The sequence below is a fragment of the Equus asinus genome, chromosome 17, assembly GCF_041296235.1.
Source record: "Equus asinus isolate D_3611 breed Donkey chromosome 17, EquAss-T2T_v2, whole genome shotgun sequence".
Lineage (NCBI taxonomy): Eukaryota > Metazoa > Chordata > Mammalia > Perissodactyla > Equidae > Equus > Equus asinus.
The window spans coordinates 27,843,146-27,863,438 of record NC_091806.1 but is presented as its reverse complement, the minus strand read 5'-3'; the positions used below and the strand labels follow the sequence as shown (position 1 = coordinate 27,863,438).

At 35.2% G+C, this 20,293-nt stretch overlaps 1 protein-coding gene across 1 annotated transcript; it reads right to left on the bottom strand.

Moving 5' to 3' along the window:
* Nucleotides 1-1,026: 1,026 nt before the first annotated feature.
* Nucleotides 1,027-1,902, bottom strand: LOC139040851 (putative olfactory receptor 5AK3). Its single transcript, XM_070488580.1, has one exon. The coding sequence runs from the start codon at nucleotides 1,900-1,902 to the stop codon at nucleotides 1,027-1,029; it is 876 nt and encodes a 291-aa protein (XP_070344681.1).
* Between the last annotated feature and the right edge of the window lie 18,391 nt (nucleotides 1,903-20,293).

Genomic DNA, 20,293 nt, shown 5'->3' with positions numbered 1-20,293 from the left:
ATGGGTTCCCAGAGATTTTGTACTAGGTCCTGAGTAAATGTTTGAAATTTCAAATAAATAAATGGTTGCACAAAGTACTGATTCAGTCAAGATTGGCATCTGTATTTTCTGTTCTCCTCAGTCTAGGCTGAGCCCAAACAGTCCAAAGTGTAGCAGATGATTTATGAAATAATGTATGGTTATGCCACATCAGATCATCACTACTTTATCATGTCAGGTCGGAAGATTCCTCTTGCATAAGTGCCAACAATTACTAATCATCCCTGGGCCAGAACCCGAAACAATTCTTTCCTCCTTCACGTAAGCCTCAGGGATTTCACCGCTTTTGTTGATTTGTCACAGAGTTCATTTCCTTTTGAGATTTATTTCACACAAGTATTGAATGCAGGGTACTATGTGACTTTCCATTTTGTGCCCTATTTCTTATTTGGCCACTTAGGCTTTCCAACATGTATTAAGTTTTTCTTTTTTTATCATCTTTTCTCCCCTAGGTTTATTGAGGTACAACGACCTAATTTGTATATATTTAAGGTGTACAACTTGATATTTTGATATTGATATACATTGCAAAATGACTGCCACAACCAAGCTCATTAACATACCTATCACCTCACATAGTTACCATTTTCATTCTTTTTTTTGTGAGGACAATGCTTAAGGTATACTTGAAATCTCAGCAAATTTCAAGTACATGGTACAGTATTTTAACTATAGTCACCATGCTGTACATTAGTCTCCAACTTTCCCCTCCAGGGCCTCAGGACATCCTCTGTCTACATTGCTAATGACTCTCCAGCAACTGCTCCTGGTCCTGGTCTTTCAAGATACTGGAACTTTCCCTGGATAGAAGATCTCTTCCTTCATGATATAAGACAAAGTCTTTGCTGAGGAGATTCTGGTCATCCTACATTGACTTCCGGTTAATTTTTTCTCTTCTCTTAGAATTTATGCAAGACATCATATTTGAAAAGTATATCTCCTTCTCTTGCCCAAATTTCCTTGTAGCTTCTTTTACTTCTTTATTTCTCAAACTATAGATCGGGGGTTCAACATGGGAATCACAATGCCATAAAATATGGAGGCCACTTTCGTATTCTCCTGGGAATTATTAGAATGAGGCTGTAAGTACATATATGACAGGGTTCCATAGAAAATCATGACTGCTGTCAGGTGGGACGCACACATGGAGAAGGCTTTTTTCTTCCCTGTCGTAGAAGGCATCTTTAGGATGGCGACCGTGATATATACATAGGAAAATGTGACGATCAACACCGTGAACATCAGGTTAAATCCCACAAAGACAACAAGTAGCATGATGTTGATGTCAATGTTGGAGCATGAAAGGGTGAGAATTGGGGGAACATCACAGAAAAAGTGATTGATGGTATTGGACTTGCAGAAGGACAGTGAAAATGTAAAACCTGTGTGTACAGAAGCATTTATTGAGCCCATGACATATGAACCAGCTACCAAATGGATGCAGGCTCTTCGAGACATAAGTGTGGGATAGTGAAGTGGGTTACTGATGGCTACATACCGGTCCACTGCCATGGCAGCCAGGAGGTAACAGTCACTGGTTGCAAATGTTGCATAAACCAATAATTGTATGACACAACCCCTGAATGACATTGATTTATTTTCTTCTATGAAGTTTTGCAGCATCTTGGGAGCGATAGCAGAGGTATAACAGATATCAACAAAAGCCAAATGTTGTAGGAAAAAGTACATGGATGTTTGCAGTCTGGAATCTGTCTTGATGAGTAGGATCATTCCAACATTACCCACCATGGAGGTCATATAGATCACTAGAAATACAATGAAGAGGACGTACTGCAACTTGGATTGGGCACCAAATCCGAGAAGAAAGAATTCAGTCACTTCGGTGCTATTTCCTTGTGTCATGACCACCAAAGTCTAGAAAGGACCAGGAAAAGAAGGGAAATATTGATGTCTTGTTGAAAGGAAAAAGGCTCCAACATTTTCTTTTTTTTTTTTTTGTGGAAGATTAGCCCTGAGCTCACATCTGCTGCCAATCTTCCTCTTTTTGCTGAGGAAGCCTGACCCTGAGCTAACGGTCGTGCCCATCTTCCTCTACTTTATATGTGCTTGCCAAGCAGTGCCATGTCCGCACCCGGGATCCGAACCGGCAAACCCCGGGCTGCCGAAGCAGAACGTGTACACTTAACCATTGCATCACCAGGCCGGCCTGGCTCCGAAATTTTATGTCACTTTTTTTCAGTTGGATTTTCACAGCAAACATTCACAATAGGGTTTATCGCTTTCCAAATATTCCTTCCATTTTCTTGATAAATAATCACCACATGAAAAAGTGATATGTGGGGCCGGCTCCACGGCCGGGTGGTGAAGTTCGCATACTCTGCTTTGGCGGCCCAGGGTTTCGCCAGTTCAGATCCTGGGCGCAGACCTAGCACCACGCATCAATCAACGGCGAGCCGATGTCCCACATAGCACAACCAGAAGAACTGACAACCAGAATATACAACTATGTATTGGGGGGCTTTGGGAAGAAGAAGAAATAAAAAAGAAGATTGGTGACAGATGTTATCTCAGGTGCCAATCTTTTGAGGAAAAATAAAGTGATGTGTGAGCCATGGATTCATTTTTAAAATAAAGATGGTTACAAAGAAGACTCAATTCTAATAGATGTGATTCTAAGAAATATAGAGTAAATCATGCTTCCACTGTATTAAACAGGTATCCATATTTGCTTAAAGCAATATAGCAATATGATTTAGACCTGTTAAACAGCCTATAGTTTTTCTAAGCAATTTATCATTTTAATCCTGGTTAAAACTCCTGAAATCTGTAGCATTCGCTTGAGAAGTTTGCTGAGATATGTTCATGGTCCACATATGTTTGAAGACTTCAGAATGTCTTTGTGCTACTGTCCTTAGTGTGCAACTGCCATCTACATAACTTTCTTAGCAAGCCACATAATCCTCTCATTTTGTGTATACATGTATACATACATACGGATTTCTGTGATATAGGATTGCATTTCCCATTGCAAAATACAATTGAGCCTCTTGTATTTATATTTGCTAAGTCTGGCAACTTTATCTCTGTTCCTTATTGCAGCCTCCTCCAAGCTGTGTTCTCAACAGTCCATGTGCAGCAGAGCCCTCTGCCAGCATCTGCTTTCCTCCACTGCATTTTATATGATTGAGAACTTCTATTATGATAAGTCACTGAGATTTTGGGATTTATTTATTACAACATTTTTATTTTTACCAATGTCATTTCAGTTACATCTCACAATAAGGATTTTTCCAAAGGCACACACATATGAAGATATAAAAATAGTACAAGTTTTCAACCTGGAAAGTGGTTTGATGAGTGAAATAATTTATCAGACCCAAGAAGACCAAATCCTGAACCAGAAATGGGAGAGGCTGAGAATCACTCGATTTATACCTCAGAATCCTCAAAAGGCACAGGAAATGATAGCAGCATGTACACTGGAAGAGGGCTGAAAGATGTGTTGAAAGAATGAGTACTGGTTAAGAGCCTCTAAGAAGCAAGTTGTAGAGAAACACATCATTAGTAGCTCACATAAGATATCAAAGCCTCCTTCACTCATCAGTAACAAACAAACAAACATGGCTTACCCGATAACTGAAGAAAAAGAAAAAAAAAGAAAAAGGCCACTTTGAGAAAGCAGAAACTACAAATAGAGAAGGGACTTTTTTTTTTGAAACTCACAAGCAACCTTTCTTCTATTCACACATGCACACACACAGACATATATACATGAGATTAATACACATAAATTGTAGGATAATTGTAACTTTCATGGAAGATAATTGGGTATGTAATTATTGAAGGATACATAAGGGGACTAAAAAATGTTGGCCACTATTTGCATTCTGAATTGTATTGTGGCTAATAATGTGGTTGTTGTATTATTATTCATATAATTTTGTGCATTTATACATGTGAAATACTATGTAATAAAATAAATCGATCATTGTGGAAAAATCCACATCCCCACTGCGTCATTAGAGGGTTCCTTTACCCTGATGTCAGTAACTCTAAGCAGAGCTATGTACCTCTATAGATGAGATGGTCAGTAAGAGTGTGCCTTTAGGGGTAGGAATGTAGCAAACTAAGCCTGTTCTTGATAGGTGCTTCTCTGGTTATTCAAATGTTTTGAGAAATAAGCAGAGTGGGTTAACGTTATAGGTAACAGAAGAAGAAACGATTCTCTTCAATTCAACATTTAGTGAGGTCAGAGGAGAAATGAGTTACTGTAAGCTCCTTCCCCAGGTTAATTTGCTGTAAAATACCTGGAATTCAGCCCTTTCAAAGAGGCATGCATCCATTGAGTATAAGCACTTATCTGAGGAAGCCAGACGAGATCAGCGGTCCACTTAATCTAGAATCTCGAGAGGGTAATTATAATTACATTTACCATATCAATTTGAGTTTAATCATTCTGATTCAATAATACGTCATAATGATATGACATGGGGACTCTTTTTAAGAGCTAATGAAACCACAAGAAGCACCAATACCCACCTCCACAGACAAAAATCTGTACGTTAAAGATGAGTTGGCTCAGTACAAAATTCTTTTTCTCATCTGTGATGAAGGTATTTGCTAATCAATAGAGAGCTATGAAGGAAATCACCAACTACATGAGTATTTTGAATGTGCTTAACCCACACTGAGTCTCAGTGCTTCAGAAGCTTCATGCATATTCAGCACTGGGCAGTGGAAAGGAAACCAGCAGACCTGGGTTTGAATTCTTGTCGCACAAATTAAAAGAGACTAAGGATGTAACTAACTTCAGTCTCAGTTCCTTCCTCTGTAATAGAGATCCCAGAATTTACTTAGAAGTCAATGATGTCCTATGAAACACTGTTTATATTAACAAAAATTTGGAAATAGGGTTAAATAGATCACTGTAGATTCATAGTAAGGATCAATATACAGTCCAAAATGGATGAAATATACACTCCTACAAAAAGGTGTCCATGTCATCTTATCAAAGGAGAAAAGTAAGTTGTATAATAATAGGTAGAGTGGGTATCTTTTAAAAATTAAGCTCTTTCACTCTCACTCCCTCTTACTTTCGTTCTCTTTATTTCTACATGGAAAAAGGTCAGGTTGGATATATGCCGAACTCTTAAGTAATATCTATTTCTTAAGTAACCAAACTCTTAAATTATCCTTAGGTATGGAATTGAGTGAAAGAGAAGCTACTTTTTAAACTTATAAATTTCTGCATTTTTACTGTCATTTAGAAATGGGAATTCATGACTTTTATCATTTTAAAAATGAGGAAGACCATTTACATTTTATGAAATCATTGATATGTTAAGGCTTAAGTCTGCCATTTTATTTTTGTTTTAGTTTTTTTTCTTCTGTATTTCTTTTCCTTGCCCTTATGTGAGTCACTTGAACTTCTTTTAGAAAACATTTTGATTTGTCCATAGTGTTTTTTTTTACTGCATATCTTTGTATGGCTTTTATATATATACACGTGTGTGGGATGTGTGTGTGTAAATATATATGCTATATAATTTTATAATATAATGTTAATTCTCTTTAAATTGATCCATAGACTCAATGCGGTCCTTATCAAAATTCCTGGAAGATGTTTTTTAGATATGGACACAATTATTCTAAAATTCATATGGAAGGGCAAAGTGGTTAGAATAACTAAAACAACTTTGAAAAAGAAATACAGTGGGATGAATTACTTCACCTGATATGAATATTTATTACATAGTTATAGTAATTAACAATAAAATTTGCAGAGGGATAAACACAAAGATGGAGCAGAATAGAGAACACACAGGTACAGCCAACAGATTTTTGATAAAGGTGCAAAAGCAATTCAATAAAGGAAAGATAGTCTTTCAAATAAATAGTGCCAGAACAATTGGCAAAAAAATGAATGAATGAGTCTCAATGCAAATGTTACATCGTACACAATAATTAACTCAAATGATCAATAGATTTAAATTGAAAATATAAAGCTATAAGACCTTTAGAAGATAATATAGAAGAACCTTCATGACCCAGGGCTTACTGAAGAGTTTTTACACATGACACTGAAAACACAATCCATAAAAGAAAAACAGATCAATAAATTGGACTCCATGAACATGAAACATGAAAACTTTTGCTCTGTTAAAGATCTGGTCAGGAAGATGAGAAGGCATGCTACAGACTTGGAGAAAATATTTTCAAACCACCTTTTGACAAAGGACTCATACCTAGAATATATAAAGAACTTTCAAACTCAACATTAAAAAAACAATCCAATGAGAAAATGGATGAAAGTCACTAGCAGACAATTCACCAAAGAGGGCTATCTGGATGGTAAATAAACGCATGAAAAGATGTCCAACATAATTAGGCATTAGGCAAATGCAAATTAAGAACACGATGAGATATCAAAATCACTACACATCTATCAGAAGGGCTAAATAAAAAAACAGTGACAACACCAAATGCTGGTGAATATGTAAAGTAGCTGGATCTTTCATCCATTGCTGGTGAGAAAGTAAAATGGTGCAGTCACTCTGGAAAATATTTTGACAGTTCCTTAAAAACCTGAGTATACATTTAGCATACCACGAGTACTCACAGTCCTGGGCAATTTTGTTTGCCCAAAACTACATCCACACGAAAGCCTATAGACAAATTTTCATAACAGCTTCATTTGTGATAGCCGAAAACTGTAAACAATGAAAATGTCCTCTAATAGGTGACTGGTTAAGGAAACTTTGGCACATTCATACTGTGGAATATTACTGAGCAAAACAGAGGAAAATAGCTATTGATACACACAACAACTTGGATGAATCTCAAGGATTATTATGCTGGTGAAAAACTGTCAATCCCAAAAGGTCATATAGTGTATTATTCCTTTCATCTAACATCTCCAAATGACAATATTATGCAGTTGAGAACAGATAAGTGATTTGCAGGGGTCAGGGTGGTAGGAGGAGAGTGGTGTGACTATAAGGGGTAGCAAGAAGCAGCCCTGTATGGAATCTGACATCTGTGATAGCATGGGTCTGTAAATTCATTGTAGTGGTGGTTGCATGAATCTACACGTGTGATAAAATGAGGTAGAGCTACACGCACACATCGTCACACACACCATTATCAAAATTCTGGTTTGATAGTATAGTATAATTATATAAGATGTAACCATTAAGAGAAAACTGGGTGAAGGATACAAGGACCTCTGTACAATTTTTGCAACTTCCTGTGAATGTACAATTATTCAAAATAAGCAGTTAAAAAAATGAAGAAATAGAGGCGAAAGTAAAAACTGCTTGCAGTGGTGTGGTGAGTGGTTCAAGTGGGCAAATTTCTGTAGTGTTGCCACCACAAGGCCAGGTATTGAATCAGTGCTCATCAAATGGCCATAATACATACAAATAATACATTAAGGGCATACAATATTAATCGATTGATTGATTCATTCAATTATTTGTTCATTCCTATCCTTTCCCAAGCCACACTCAGCCCAAACTGATTTCCCTCGCTCCATTTCCATTGCATCACCAGTGATGAAGGGATGCTTCCTGGTCTTGGGGCAAAGTTGGTGGAACTATGGCTGTGACTCTTTCACTCTGCCGTTTCTTGCACACACTGTAATGATACATAGCTCATGTTAAAATATGAGATTTGCTTTGTTTTACTTACACAAATGTTGCCTCTAGATTCTCTTTCTGCAACTGGTGCAGTCTGATTGCCCTCTGAGGTCTCTCTGTGTGGTTCCTTTTAATTAGGGAGTTTATAGCTGGGGCCTAAGAGATTAACACCTGCTCCCTTAAGAAAATGAGGTTCTGGGCCGAGATGGAATTGGAAAAAACAACATTCATTAGCTGTTAGCTATTCTCTGCTGAATAAAACTTCCTATTTCCAGAGGGGATGAAATTTATTTTTGTATTCCTGCCTTTAGAGACTTCTGCTTTTGTTTGTGAGAACTGCCCTGCTATGGACAAATTATCTTCCTTCCCTCCTTTCCTTCTTTCTTGTCTCCCTTCCTTCCTGTCTCCTTGCTTTCCATTGTGTGTGTGTGTGTGTGTAACAAATAATCCACATGGCTAAAAATTCAGAAGTGTGAAAGTGTACAGAGTAAAAACCAATTCCCCCCTCTATACCTTGATTCCCAGTCTCTGCTTTCTCTCCTTGGAGATCACCACTGTTATAAGCTTCTGTCTTCTTCCAGATATAAGCCTTGCATCGTATTTGCAAACATACTAATACTTCTCTTCTTCCTTCCTCGCCCATACAAATGGCAGCGTATTATTGACAGTTTTCTGCAGGTTACATTTCACTTAATAATTCTGTGTGATCTGTCTATGTCAGTACAGAAAGAGAAGTCTCACTCTTTTTAATTACTTGCATTATATTTTGTTGACCAGCTGCATTGCTTAATATGTTTACTCAAATTCTCTTCCCTGTTGGTAGATACTTAGATGGTTTCCAATCTTTTACTATAATAAATAATGTTGCCATAAATATTAATGTGCATAAGTGTGAATATATCTCTAGGATTAAAAGATATTTATGGGAGGAGTCTCCAAGTCAAAGGGTGTGAACACTGTAAGTTTTTATATGTATTGCTCAACTGTTCTTCAGCACAAGGCTCTCTCAATTTAAACCACTTCTAGCAAATTTAGAGTGACTATTTCTGCAAAACCCCTCTAACACAATGCTAAGAATCTTTTATTAAATGTTGTCATTATGATAGGCAGAAAACAGCATATTTTTGCTTTATTTGTTTTTGTCTCCTAAAAATGAGATTGAGCATCTTTTAATATGTCCAAGAACCATTAGTATTTTCTTTTTCTGTGAATCGTCTGTTTAAATATATTGCTGTCTTTAAAAAAAAAGTATTTTTTTTGCTTTTATATTGATATTTTGAGTCAGAAATTCTTCCTTATAGAAATTGAAAATATTTATTCCTCAATATTAATGATTTTACATTGCTAATTGTCTATTTTGCCATGCAAAAACTTTATTTTTATGCCAGAAGTTTATTTTGTATTTTGTGTCATGTTTAAAAAGGCCTTCTTCACTTCAAAGATTTTAAAACATTTAACATTTATCTATTACCTGTAAGGTTTAGTTTTTACTTATTTATTTGTTTTACAATCTACAGTTATATTATTTTAGTCATTAGCCTTAAATATGTAACATGTGTATTTTAACCAAAACTGAATTTATTCGTCTCTTTAGTCTAGTCCTGAATAAGACAACTTTCTGACAGATTTTTAATTCTATCTGAAAAGCTCATTCATAAATTCCAAGGTATTTTGCCTAGAATTTTAATTATAACTGCATTTAAATATACATACAATTACTGTTATCTTATGACAATCATAGTTTTTAGGTTGGCCAAAATGTCCTATTGATTTTTTTTATTGAGGCATAGTGATATATAATATTATATTAGTTTCATGTATACAATATAATGGTTGGATACTAGTCTATATTGCAAAATGATCACCATAATATTAAGTCTAATCAACATCTGTCATCGTAATACTTACAAAATTTTTTTCATGTAATGAAAACTTTTCAGATTTATTCTCAAGAACTTTCAAATATGCAATCCCGCATTATTAATTATAGTCACCATTCTGTACATTATATTACCATTATTTATTTTATAACTGTAAATTTGTACCTTTTGACCCTTTTACCCATTTTGCCTACACTCCACACATCACCTCTGGCAACCAACAATCTTTGTCATCTGTGAGCTTAGTGTATTTTTATTTTTTATTTTTTTAGATTCCACATATAAGTGGATCATGCAGTATTTGTATTTCTCTGTCTGATGTAGTTCACTTAGCAGAGTCACCTTAAGGTCCATCCATGTTGTCACAAATGGAAAGATTTCATTATTTTTTATGGCTGAATAATATTCCATTATGTATATATATAATGGATTTTCTTTACCCACTCATCCATCAATAGACACTTAGGTGTTTTCCCTTCTTGGCTATTGTAAATAAGCTATGATGAACATGTGGCTGCATATATATTTTTTAGTTAGTGTTTTCATTTTCTTCAGATAAATACCAAGAAGTGATATTGCTGGATCATATGGTAATTCTATTTTTAATTTTTTGAGGAACTTCTATATTGTTTTCCATAGTTGATATACCATTTTTAAATTCCCACCAAAAATGCAGAAAGATTCCAATTTCTCCACATCCTAGCCAATATTTATCTTTTTTTTCTGATTATAGCCATCATAACAGGTATGAGGTAATATATTAATGTGATTTTGATTTGCATTTCCCTGATGATTACTGATGTTGAGTACCTTTTCACATACCTGTTGGCCAATTGTCTGTCCTCTTTGGAGAAATGCCTGTGTAAGTCATTTGTTCAACTTTAATTGGAGTTATTTTTGTTTTGTTTTGTTTTGCTGTGAGTTAGAGGAGTTCCTCATATATTTTGGATTTTAATCATTTATGAGATATATGCTTTGTAAACGTTTTCTCCCATTTCTTTTCATTTTGTTGATTGTTTTCTTTGCTGTGCAGAAGGCTTTTAGTTTGCTGTAGTACTACTGGTGTATCTTTGCTTTTGCTGCTTGTGGTTTTGGTGTCATATTCAATAAATCATTCCCAAGACCATTCTCAAGAAGGTTGCCCCTATGTGTCTTCAAGGAGTTTAATAGTTTCAGGTCTTATGTTTAAATCTTTAATCCATTTTGAGTTTATTTTTATCTATGGCATAAGATAGAGGCCCAGTTTTATTCTTTTGCCTGTGGATATCCAGTTGTCCCACCACCATTTGTTGGAAAGACTATCCTTTGACACTGTGTATTTTTGGCATCCTTGTCAAAGATCAATTGACTGTATTTGTATGGATTTAATTCTGGAATCTCTGTTCTGTTCCATTGGTCTATACATCTATATTTATGTGAGTACTATATTGTTTTAATTACTGTAGCTTTGTAATATATTTTGAAATCAGGAATTATGATGTCTCTAGCTTTGTTCGCCTTCTCAAGATTGCTTTGGCTATTTGGGATCTTTTGTGGTTCCTTACAAGTTTAAGATTGTTTTTCCTATTTATGTAAAAAACATCATTGAAGTTTTGATGGAGATAGTACCAAATCTGTAGATTGCCTTGGGTAGCCTGAACAGATTATAAGTATTTAGTCTTCCAAACCATGAACATGGATGTCTTTCCATTTATTTGTGTTTTTAATATCTCTCATCAATATCTTGTACCTCTGCCTTTTTTTATGTTGTTATTGTGATATATTACATCTTTACACATTGTGTGCCCATTAGTGTCTGTTTATAATTATTGTTTTATGTGTTTGTCTTTTAAATCTTTTAAGAAAAAATGAGGAGTTACAAACCAAATATAGAACAATACTGGCTTTTATATTTATCCACTTGATTACCTTGACTTGTCCTTTATTCCTTCATATGGCTTCAAGTACTGTCTGTTCTTTCATTTTAGCCCGGATGACTCTCTTTAGCATCTCTTGTAGGGCAGGTCTACTTGTGACAAACTCCTTCAGCTTTTGTTTATCTGAAAATATGTTCATTTCCCTTTCATTTCTGAAAAATAGTGTTGCTGTATATAGACTATTGCTGTTGGCAGTTTTTTTCTGTCAACAGTTAAAGTATGTCACCTCTATGGCCTCCACGCTTTCTGAAGAGAAACTGGCTGTTAATCTTATTGAGAATCCCTTTTGTGTGATGAGTCGGTTCTCTCGCTGCTTTCAAGATTCTCTCTTTGTCTTTGAATTTTGACACATTATATATTGTCTAGGTGTGTATCTCTTTGCTGTTGTTCTACATGGAGTCCTTTGAACTTCTCAGCTGTGTAGATAAATGTTTTTCTTCATATTTGAGAAGTCTCTAGCCAACATGTTTAAAAGTATTTTCTCTATATCTTTCTCTCTGTCCTCTCCTTCTGGGATTCTGTTTATGCATATGTTGTTATGCTTTTTGGTGTTCTTCCAGTGTCTCCATACTTTTTTCTTTCTATTCTTCAGCCTGGATAATCTCAATTAACCTATATTCAAGGTAACTGACTCTTTCTTCTGCCTCTTCAAATCTGCTGGTGAGCCTTTTTAGTGAGTTTTCCTTTTTTGTTTTTTGAGGAAGATTGGCCCTGATCTAACATCAGTGCCATCTTCCTCTGTTTTATATGTGGGACGCCTGCCACAGCATGGATTGATAAGCAGTGTGTAGGTCCACACCTGGGATCCGAACTGGCAAACCCTGGGCTGATAAAGTGGAACGTACAAACTTAACAGCTGCGCCACCAGGCTGACCCCTTTAGTGAGTTTTTCATTTCAGCTGTTTTACTTTTTAACTTCAGAATTTCTATTTTTAAAAAATAATTTCTACCATTTTACTGATAATCTCTTTTTGGTGAAACATCATTCTTATATTTTCCTTTAGTTCTTTGAAAATAGTTTCTTTAGTTCTTTGAACTTATTAAAAATAGTCAATTTAAAGTCTTTGTCTAGTAAGTTTAAAGTGTGCACTTTCTCAGGGAAAGCTTCTATTAATTAGCTTTTCCCCCTGTGCATGAGCCATATTTCTTTCTCTTTTTGCATGTCTCATGACTTTTTTGAAAATTGAACATTTTAAATAATATAAGGTGGCAACTCTGGAAATCAGATTACCCTTTGCCCCTGCATTTGTTATTGCTGCTGTTTGTTTTTCTTGTTAATGTTTTTTTAGTGACTTTTCTAATTGAATCCTGTAAAGAGTGTTTATTCTCATGTGTCATCACTGAATTCTCTGCTCTGTCAGTTTAGTGGTTAGCTAATAATTAGAATAAAGTTATTTAAATGCCTGCAACCAATATATCTCCCAGCCTTTGTCAAGGAGTTGAGTGCATGTTGGGAGTATGCCTTCAACCCTCAGTAATGCCAGTTTATAACTCCAGCTTAGCCTTTACTTCCTCCATAGATTCATTATTTTCCCAATCTGTGTTATATCTTTTCATTTCCTCAATGGTGTCTTTATAATCAAAAGCTTTAAATTTGGTAAAGTGAATATATATACTTTTTCTCCTGTGGTTTGTGCTTTTGGTTTCCTAAGACATTTTTGCTATCCTAAGGTCATGGAGATTTTCTTCTATCTTTTCTCTTAGAATTTTTAGTTTTAGCATTTCCATTTGTATGTAGTACACATTAGGTATATAATCCTTTTCAAATTAAATATTGTGTATAGTGTGAGAATAAAGTCAGAATTTATTCATTTTTTGCTCTATGGCTATATAGTTGTTCGAACATCATTTTCTTTGAAAAGACAATAATTTCATCATGGAATCGGCTTAGTACTTTTGTTGAAAATCAACTTACTATATATTTGTTGATCTATTTTTTCACTCTTTACTTTTTTCATTGGTTGCTGTATCTATCCTTATGTTATTACAAGACTGGCTTATTTACAATATCTTTAAGTTAGTCTTAAACACAGGTAGCATAGGGGCTGGCCCCATGGCTGAGTTCTGTGCCAGGCATTTACAACCATTACATGTAAGAATGTCTGTATAAGAATACATATCAGCATAGTAAAACTTAGAGATGTCTGCCTTTCTAGAGAAAGTTCACGAGTAGTAAAGATAAAGACCTCTCCTCTCTCTGTGAAGGATTTGACTACACTGCAGAGTGAAAGTAAAGTTGCTGGTCAGGTCACCGGCAACCCTAAATGAGATCAATGTTTCCTAATTTTGGAGTTCCTGTCCTGTAATGCACTCTGCTGCATGGGTTGGCACCATCTGGTTTCTCTTGGTATGGTTTGGGTTATGCTTGGCTGCACATTCCAGTGTTCCTGCTTCAACCCATAGATTTGGAACTTCTTGAAATGTTCAGAAAGGCAGTGAACTCCCATCCTGTCTCTCTTCCCACTCACGACTTCCTATAGTTTAACTGATTAATGAGATTGAAAGAAGAAATATAACATGTAATCTCAGTCTCTTTGTTAACAGTGCCTGTCCATAGGATGAATGTGTACTTAATTTCTTTTCCCCAAGAGTATAGAACACTCAGGTCCAAGCCCAGGTATGAATTCTATTGTTTAACTTGGATTCCTCCATTTCTCCTCACTTTTGGAGACTGAGGGAAATAGAACACAAATTCTGGGTAAATGAGTCTGCCCTCTAGTACCAAACTCTGCACTGAATTTTGTTTTCCTAATGGGTATCCTTGCAAGCAAGTGGATATAGCTAAAGGTTCAAGTTATATTTAAAATGCAACTTTACTGGGGTGGGCCAGTGGCTTAGTGGTTAAGTTCACGGGCTCTGCTTTGGTGGCCCAAGGTTCGCAGGTTTGAGTCCCAGGTGTGGACCTAGCATCTCTCATCAAGCCACCCCATGGTAGCATCCCACATCAAAAAGAGGAAGATTGACACAGATATTAGCTCAGGGCCAATCTCCCTCACCAAAATAATAATAATAATAATACGAGTTTACCAATAATAAATTGATCTGCTTTATATTTATCTGATTCCTTTGTCAATTTCCTAGTTGATTTGAGACCCTATATGGAAAGGATATTGATCCATAATGTCCATATATGTATGAGTATTCATTCAACTGTTCTTTCTTTCGTCTTTCTTTTCTTCTCATTTTCTCCAAAGAAATTCCCCTTTGAATTATTCTTTACAATACTAAAAGAGCTAAGTTACAGAGTAACAGCAAGAGTAACTGTACCTTTCAAGGGAAGACCAGAAAAGATTTTGTCCTGGTGAATCTTTATGTTATAGTTGTTCGTGTCACTTAACAACATTGATTATACACTTCCCTTTCCTTTTGTTTTTCAAATAGTTTTTTTAAATTATTAAAAAAGGAGGCTATTTGAAAAAAGGGCTCCTCAAAATGTACAAAAGCATTATCAAATATCTTCTTTTCAGATTCTTTCTCTTTCAGAAACACAGGAATTTGAAGCTTACTTATTTAACGTTTAGGATGTTTTCCAATATCCTTCAGATGTTATTGACATAATTAAGGAATGCCTTTGTATCTCATAAACGTTTGCTACATTTTTGTTGTTGAAAAATAGGAGAGAACTGTTGGTTTGCTTGTTGACCCATGTTGAGTTAGAAATCAAGGTTCAAACTAGAAATGCTTCTTTCCAAGACCTTTTAGGGCTTCTTTCACATCTTGGTTTCTCAGGCTGTAGATGAGGGGGTTTAACATGGGAAAATTAATGCCATAAAATACAGAAGCCACTTTTTCTTGCTCTTAAGATTCTGAGTTATGATGGTGTAGATATATGTAAGAGAGAATCCTTTAGAAAATGGTTACTGCTGTCAGATGGGAGGCACATAGAGAAGGCTTTCTTCCTCCCTGAAGCAGAAGATTTCTTTAGGATGACAGCCAGGACATATATATAGGAAAAGCTAACAACCAACAGAGTGAACATCAAGTTAAACCACACAAAATCAGTTAGTAATATAACACTGCAGTAAATATTGGAGCATGAGAGGACAAGACTTAGGGGTTCATCACAGAAAAAGTGGTTAATTTTATTGGATTTGCAAAAGTTCAAGAGAAGGTAAAATTTGTGTTTACAGAGGCATTTAGAAAACCCATGAGATATGAAGCAATTGCAAGCTGAGTGAAGATTCTCTGAGTCATGAGTATTCGATAGGAGATGGCCACATAACGGTCCACTGCCATAGCAGCCAGGATGTAGCAATCACTTGTTACAAAAGCACCATAGACTAGTAATTGCACCATACATTCTATGAATGGAATGGACTGCTTTGTCCCTATAAGGTTTTGCAACCTCTTGGGAGTGATAGCAGAGGTGTACCAGAGATCAACGAAAGCCAAGTGTTGGAGGTAAAGTACATAGGGAAGTGAAGGCAATAATCAGTCTTGATGAGTAGGGTCATGCCAATATTTCTCACTAGGGTGGCCACATGGATCACAAGAAATAGTATGAAGAGGATATGGCAAGACTTGTGCTGGCCAGAAAATCCCAGGAGAATGAATTCAGTCACTTCAATGCCATTGTCTTGTTCCATGCCTAAATATCAGCTGGAAAAGTGCAAAGAAAGAAGAGCAGAGAAAACTAAGACCGTTGTGATCCTTTAACTAACTCTGGAATTGGAAATTGTATAATATTTGATTTCATAGTGGAGTCAGAGCATGTTTTCTATGAGATTGTTGACTAGGCATTTAAAAGCCGAACGTTGATACCTGACTTAGATACTTTCATTTTAGTTTAGGGAAATTGTCATGGACCAATAGCTGTGTTCTCGGGGTGCAAAGTCATTTGCTTTTCATAAATATATCAATTAGGGAACATAGAAGAACATACTTTTATTTAATTATGCTTTCTTTTATGTTCTCTATGTTTTATTTAGAAACCCTGATTTTCTTAGATATTATTATATCTGAAATCATGACTTACCCATAGAGTACTATATGGTCTTGCTCCCACTTATCTCTGCATTTTCATTTTATTCTTTTCCCTTCCTTAGTCTCTTCTCTGGCATGATGGACTCATGGACATGGAGAGTCCTTTATAGAAGTGTTTAACAAAAATTATGCTATGGTAAAGGATATTTTTCTCTGTAAAATTGCAAATAAAGTGGCTCAATATTTTTGTAAAAAGCAATAAAAAATTCTCAATGTTATCCAAATTCTGTAATAGTTTAAATGCTCACTCTCACTTTCAGTAGCTGTTTCGTTGTAGAGTGGAAGCAGAGAGTTCAAGGAGTGGTGTATGCCTTGGACCACACATTGAGTGGCATGCTCTATGGTATCCATCCGTCAAAATTTACCTAAGTGCTTTCCCAGTGATTTCCTAACAGATTGCCTACAACTTGTCTTACTAGAAATAACTCAGTGCGAAATTTTTGTTTGGTATATTCCTAGGGACAAAATTTTTGAGTCTGAGGGTATGCACACATTTAACTTGACCAAGTTTTTCCAGATCATTTTCCATACTGGATGAACCAGTGTACAATTTCACTTTTTTAATTTAATTGTGGATGTGATAGTGAACCTCTTAATCTCAAATTCATGTGCCCGATATGCAGTTGGCCAAACACTGAGACATTGGTGCTTGTAGATGGAGAAAAGTTTATTCAAATTGGGCAAAACAAGAAGGAAAGAGCTTGGTTTCACTCAAATCTGCCTTAATAAGAGAAGAAAGCAGGCCATTTTATAGAGCTAGTGGGTGTGGCAGGACGAATTTTGGAGAAACAAAAGGGTAATTCCTGTTTGTTTCTTTCACTCCCAGCAAGTCCCTGGGCAATTTGACTTCTGCAAGTCAACAGTAGCTGGGGGCTGGTTATCTGACGATCCTTGAAGCATTCTCTTTCTTCCATAAAACAAGTTCATAAATTCTTGTGACTCTTGAGTTACCCCTCAGGTTAAACAGGAAAATAGCAAATTGACAAGATTAACTTCTTTTGATAACGAGGTCAACATATTTATTGAATATTTACAGGAACCTTCAGGTATCTGGATTCAATTCTCACTGTATTTTTTCCCTTCCTCAATCTTGTAGGAAGCAGGGTGTCAATGGTTCTAGATACTTCCTGCTGAAAGGGGGCAAAGATGGGGAAAGTGAGGAATGAAACTTTTCAAGCTGAGATTGAAAATACTCTTAGGTACTGGGTTATATTTTGCAATTTAAATTATTATAATTTTTGAGAAATTCTAATAATCCAAGTGTTCTTCCAGGCTTAGGGGTCATATCCTGTTTTTCTCAATTAAGTTTCCTCAAATATGACAATCCAGTCAAAGTCTTGGTAATATAACCAATGTTTCTAATCATGTAGAACAGACTGTTATTGAACTTATACAAATAATTATATTTCCATAAAAATAAGAATATTTACTCACTAAGAGTTTCCAAATTCTGGAGGGATTTAGGTAGGGAGAAAAGATAAATGTTTCGATTCTGTTTACAAAGGTATAATTTACCAAATTGCTATAGGTCATAGTTAGCTTAAGAGAAAAGAGAAAAAGTTCTCCTTAAATCTGGAAAAAGTAAAATATTAAAAATCAGCAATATCTCAAAAGTCATAAAAATTATAATCATCCTCATCAGTTCATTTAGTCCCATGTAATCAATTTTTTATCTTCGTTAGCAGTTTCATAAAGTTATCAGTTTGTCTTTTAAGAGTTCTGTAATTTCTTACCCAGTTCAATTTTATGATCTGAAAGTTTATTGGATATCTGTATTCTATAGTAAATGTCAGGGTCCTTTCCATGAATCTCTCTGAAGATGAAACATATTTGCAAAAGCAGAACTAGTACTATGACTGACAACCAGGACAGATAAAACACTCATATCAATAATATTTACCCATACAATATCATGGATCCCTACGAACTAATGCTTAGTTATCCATTTAGCCATGGTGGCAATTAAAGATTTCCAGGCAAATGCAGAAAATTAAATAGGCATCCTGTAATTAAAGACCTGATAAAGACAATACATGAAATTAATTTTGATAAGGCATAAAGTCCATACCATTCTGTTAGACTACTCAAAGAAAAATCTTTCAAAGAAAAATCTTTCAGAATCTGTTATCAAGAGCAGACTAGGGACTGACCCAGTGGTGTAGCAGTTAAGTTCGTGCACTCTGCTCCAGTGGCCCTGGTTTCACCAGTTCAGATTCTGGGTGTGGACCTAGTACCACTTATCAAGCCATGCTGTGTCAGGTGGCCCACATATGAAATAGAGGAAGATGGGCATGAAGGTTAGCTGAGGGCTTATCTTCCTCTGCAAAAAATGGGGAGGATTGGTCATGGATATTAGCTCATGGCTAATCTTCATCCAAAAAAAAGCAGACTAAAAGTTTAAGAAAATTATCCTTAAGTAAAAACCAAATTCTAATTTCGCACCATCTTACTTTTGATATAAAAATTCCTTCAGTTAATTGAATCCATTTTAATCTTAGCCAACTTGACCATGTACAAAACTTTTGTCTCTGCGCTTTTCTTCCATAAAACTTCTATAACCATTTTTTAACCAAAAAAATCTTTATTTCTTATACCTTCTTTACTGAAAACACACATCTTATTTTCCTAGAATACAAAGATGTTCCCCCTATTAATTTTAGTAGTTTTAATCACATATACAAATTATAATTTTTCACATTTAGGAACTTTAATTTTTGGTGAAAATTAAAAAGTAATCAATTATAAAATGTCCTTTATATTAGCATTCTGTGGCTTGGCAAATTTATAAATACTTTTTATAATTTCTAGAAACATGTGCTTCATAGTACAATCTTTTTAATAAAACACAAGACATGTTTGCTAATAGACCCAAATATCTTTTGGTTTCTCTGTAGTACACCAAAAATAGAGAAACTTATATTTAGTAAGTAATGTGTAATATTTTATTTGGAAATGATTTAGATATTCAATAAATTTTCAATCATTTAGTTTAACCTAGCAAAACTTCAAAGTTTCAAGTTACCAAAAGATTTTGAAGTTAAATTTGTATACCATAACACAGTTAATGTTAAAAAGTTCACCACAAAACTTTTATCTTACTTACATATTTGGTTTACTTGTGTCCAATAATTATGCTTAGACTCCACACAAAAATCTCATGAGACATTAAACAAAAATAGCTTGTCATTTTAAGTCATTATTTTGTTGACAAATTTATAACAGTGAAAACATGAGCTTACTTGACTAGTACACCCAGGCTGCATGTCTCCAACATATTCAGTGCTGATAACTTTGAGGACATGCCTATTTCAATCAAACTGACAAACAAACAAGCTTTCATTTACCAAACTTTGTTTCATATCATGTTAACTTGATAGACATTTGGGTTAATTTCCATTACATTACATTTAGAAATAATTTATATAAGCACTTACTTTAAGCCAATCAAATAGATCTTTTAATCTTGGCCATACCATCTGGAGGTAGAAAAATATCTCACACTGTATGGGCTCAGGCAACCCTATTGACTTCCTTTAGCATATTTAATTAACATTGTCTGAAGAGCAGATTTATATGCTGTTTTACAATATCGATACTAGGGGAACATTTCCCCAGTGAGACACAGTGTCTATCCCCACAATACAACTTATGGTGCAATCAAGCAAATGAGACGTAATCACTTAATTCCATCAACTCCTGTATGCCTAATCATAGCTTTCCTTAGGACTTCATCAAAAAGTCTTGGTCATTTAAAAGAATGGCTCTCAGGTCTTAGAGAAGATGGCCGCAGAAAATCTACATCAGAAAGACAGAGAGAATGCATTCAACTTTTCTCCAAAATGAGTTTCTGGGGCATATTTGCCTCATCAGTCCCAGT

Bases quoted from the DNA above. Each gene is read 5' to 3' on its own strand.
- LOC139040851 (XM_070488580.1), bottom strand. From the start codon at position 1,902: ATGACACAAGGAAATAGCACCGAAGTGACTGAATTCTTTCTTCTCGGA.